General features: G+C 39.2%; 1 protein-coding gene across 1 annotated transcript; it reads right to left on the bottom strand.

The window, feature by feature from the left end:
- Positions 1-459: 459 nt before the first annotated feature.
- Positions 460-1,203, bottom strand: LOC107875580 (60S ribosomal protein L12-1). Its single transcript, XM_016722347.2, has one exon. It carries the CDS (start codon positions 1,105-1,107, stop codon positions 607-609), a length of 501 nt encoding a protein of 166 aa, XP_016577833.2. The 5' UTR covers positions 1,108-1,203; the 3' UTR covers positions 460-606.

Genomic DNA, 1,203 nt, shown 5'->3' with positions numbered 1-1,203 from the left:
AATTAAGATTACTAAATCTTCTATATAGTTGTTTAATCAAAAAAAATCAGACAATTTAATATACAGAGATCAACATAGTATCTGCTTCATGAGTGGTTTATTATTATACTCGATGACCACAACAGTATTAGAGACCGCATGGATGTTAATCACAAGGTAACCAAGTTCACCAGTACTTATCAATAAGCACGGTTTAATTAAAAAACAATCACAGAAAGGAGGCCAGTCAGTGAGCATGCAATTGCTAAAGCAACGTTATTTATAAAAAAATGGACCAGAGCATTATAACAAATTCGGAGATCAGCGCAAAAAAGGAACACCTCGAAAGCATTTTAGAGTACCGATTAAAAACAGTATAAATACACAAAAACCCTCTAACAAAATAAAGCTAAACAATGCAGGCAATATGAAATAGCACGATAAATAAAGCACTTCATCGAGAAAAACATAATCCAAAAATAATCCAAATATTAATCGTCATACTTATATTAAAATTATCCTCGATGACATAATACTGAAAACGTAACACCATAAAAATTAACTACTATAAAAACAAAATCAGAGCATAACCTCCATCAAAGGGGATCAACACATGCTAAATCCCTCTCAATTCTCAGGAATCTCCACATCTCCATCAGCAATCTCTTGCTGCAAATCCTTAGGATCCTTACCATCAACCGTACAACCAACAGACACACAAGTTCCCAAAATCTCCTTCACAGTACCACTCAAATCCTTCGCCATAGATCTAGGCTGCATCACCTTAGCAATCTCAATGACGTCATCAAGCGAGATGTTTCCATTATGCTTGATGTTCTTCGTCTTCTTCCTGTCACGTTCTGGTTCCTTCAATGCCTTGATAACAAGCGCGGCGGCGGATGGAACAACGGAGACCTTAGCTTGACGATTCTGCACCGTAAGCTTAACGGTGACACGGAGTCCCTTCCAGTCCTTTGCGGTTTCCTTAGCAATGTCTTCACCGATCTTTTTGGGAGAAAGACCGAGTGGACCAATTTTGGGAGCGAGTGAACTTGCTGCACCGACTTCACCACCTGTCACTCGGACGAAAACCTCGACGACCTGAGATGGATCGACCTTTGGAGGCATTTTTTCGGCGGAGAGGAGGATGAATGAGCTAGGGCAAGAGGTTTTTGTGAGGCGAGTGAGAAGAAACTGAATAGGTATTTATATATTTATAGGATT

Source organism: Capsicum annuum, chromosome 6, assembly GCF_002878395.1.
Source record: "Capsicum annuum cultivar UCD-10X-F1 chromosome 6, UCD10Xv1.1, whole genome shotgun sequence".
NCBI classification, from domain to species: Eukaryota; Viridiplantae; Streptophyta; class Magnoliopsida; order Solanales; family Solanaceae; genus Capsicum; species Capsicum annuum.
Note: the sequence above shows the minus strand (reverse complement) of the source record. Positions and strands in the feature narration are given on the sequence as shown.

What these genes read in the sequence shown, in the direction of transcription:
- LOC107875580 (XM_016722347.2), bottom strand. Translation starts at nt 1,107, where the DNA reads ATGCCTCCAAAGGTCGATCCATCTCAGGTCGTCGAGGTTTTCGTCCGA.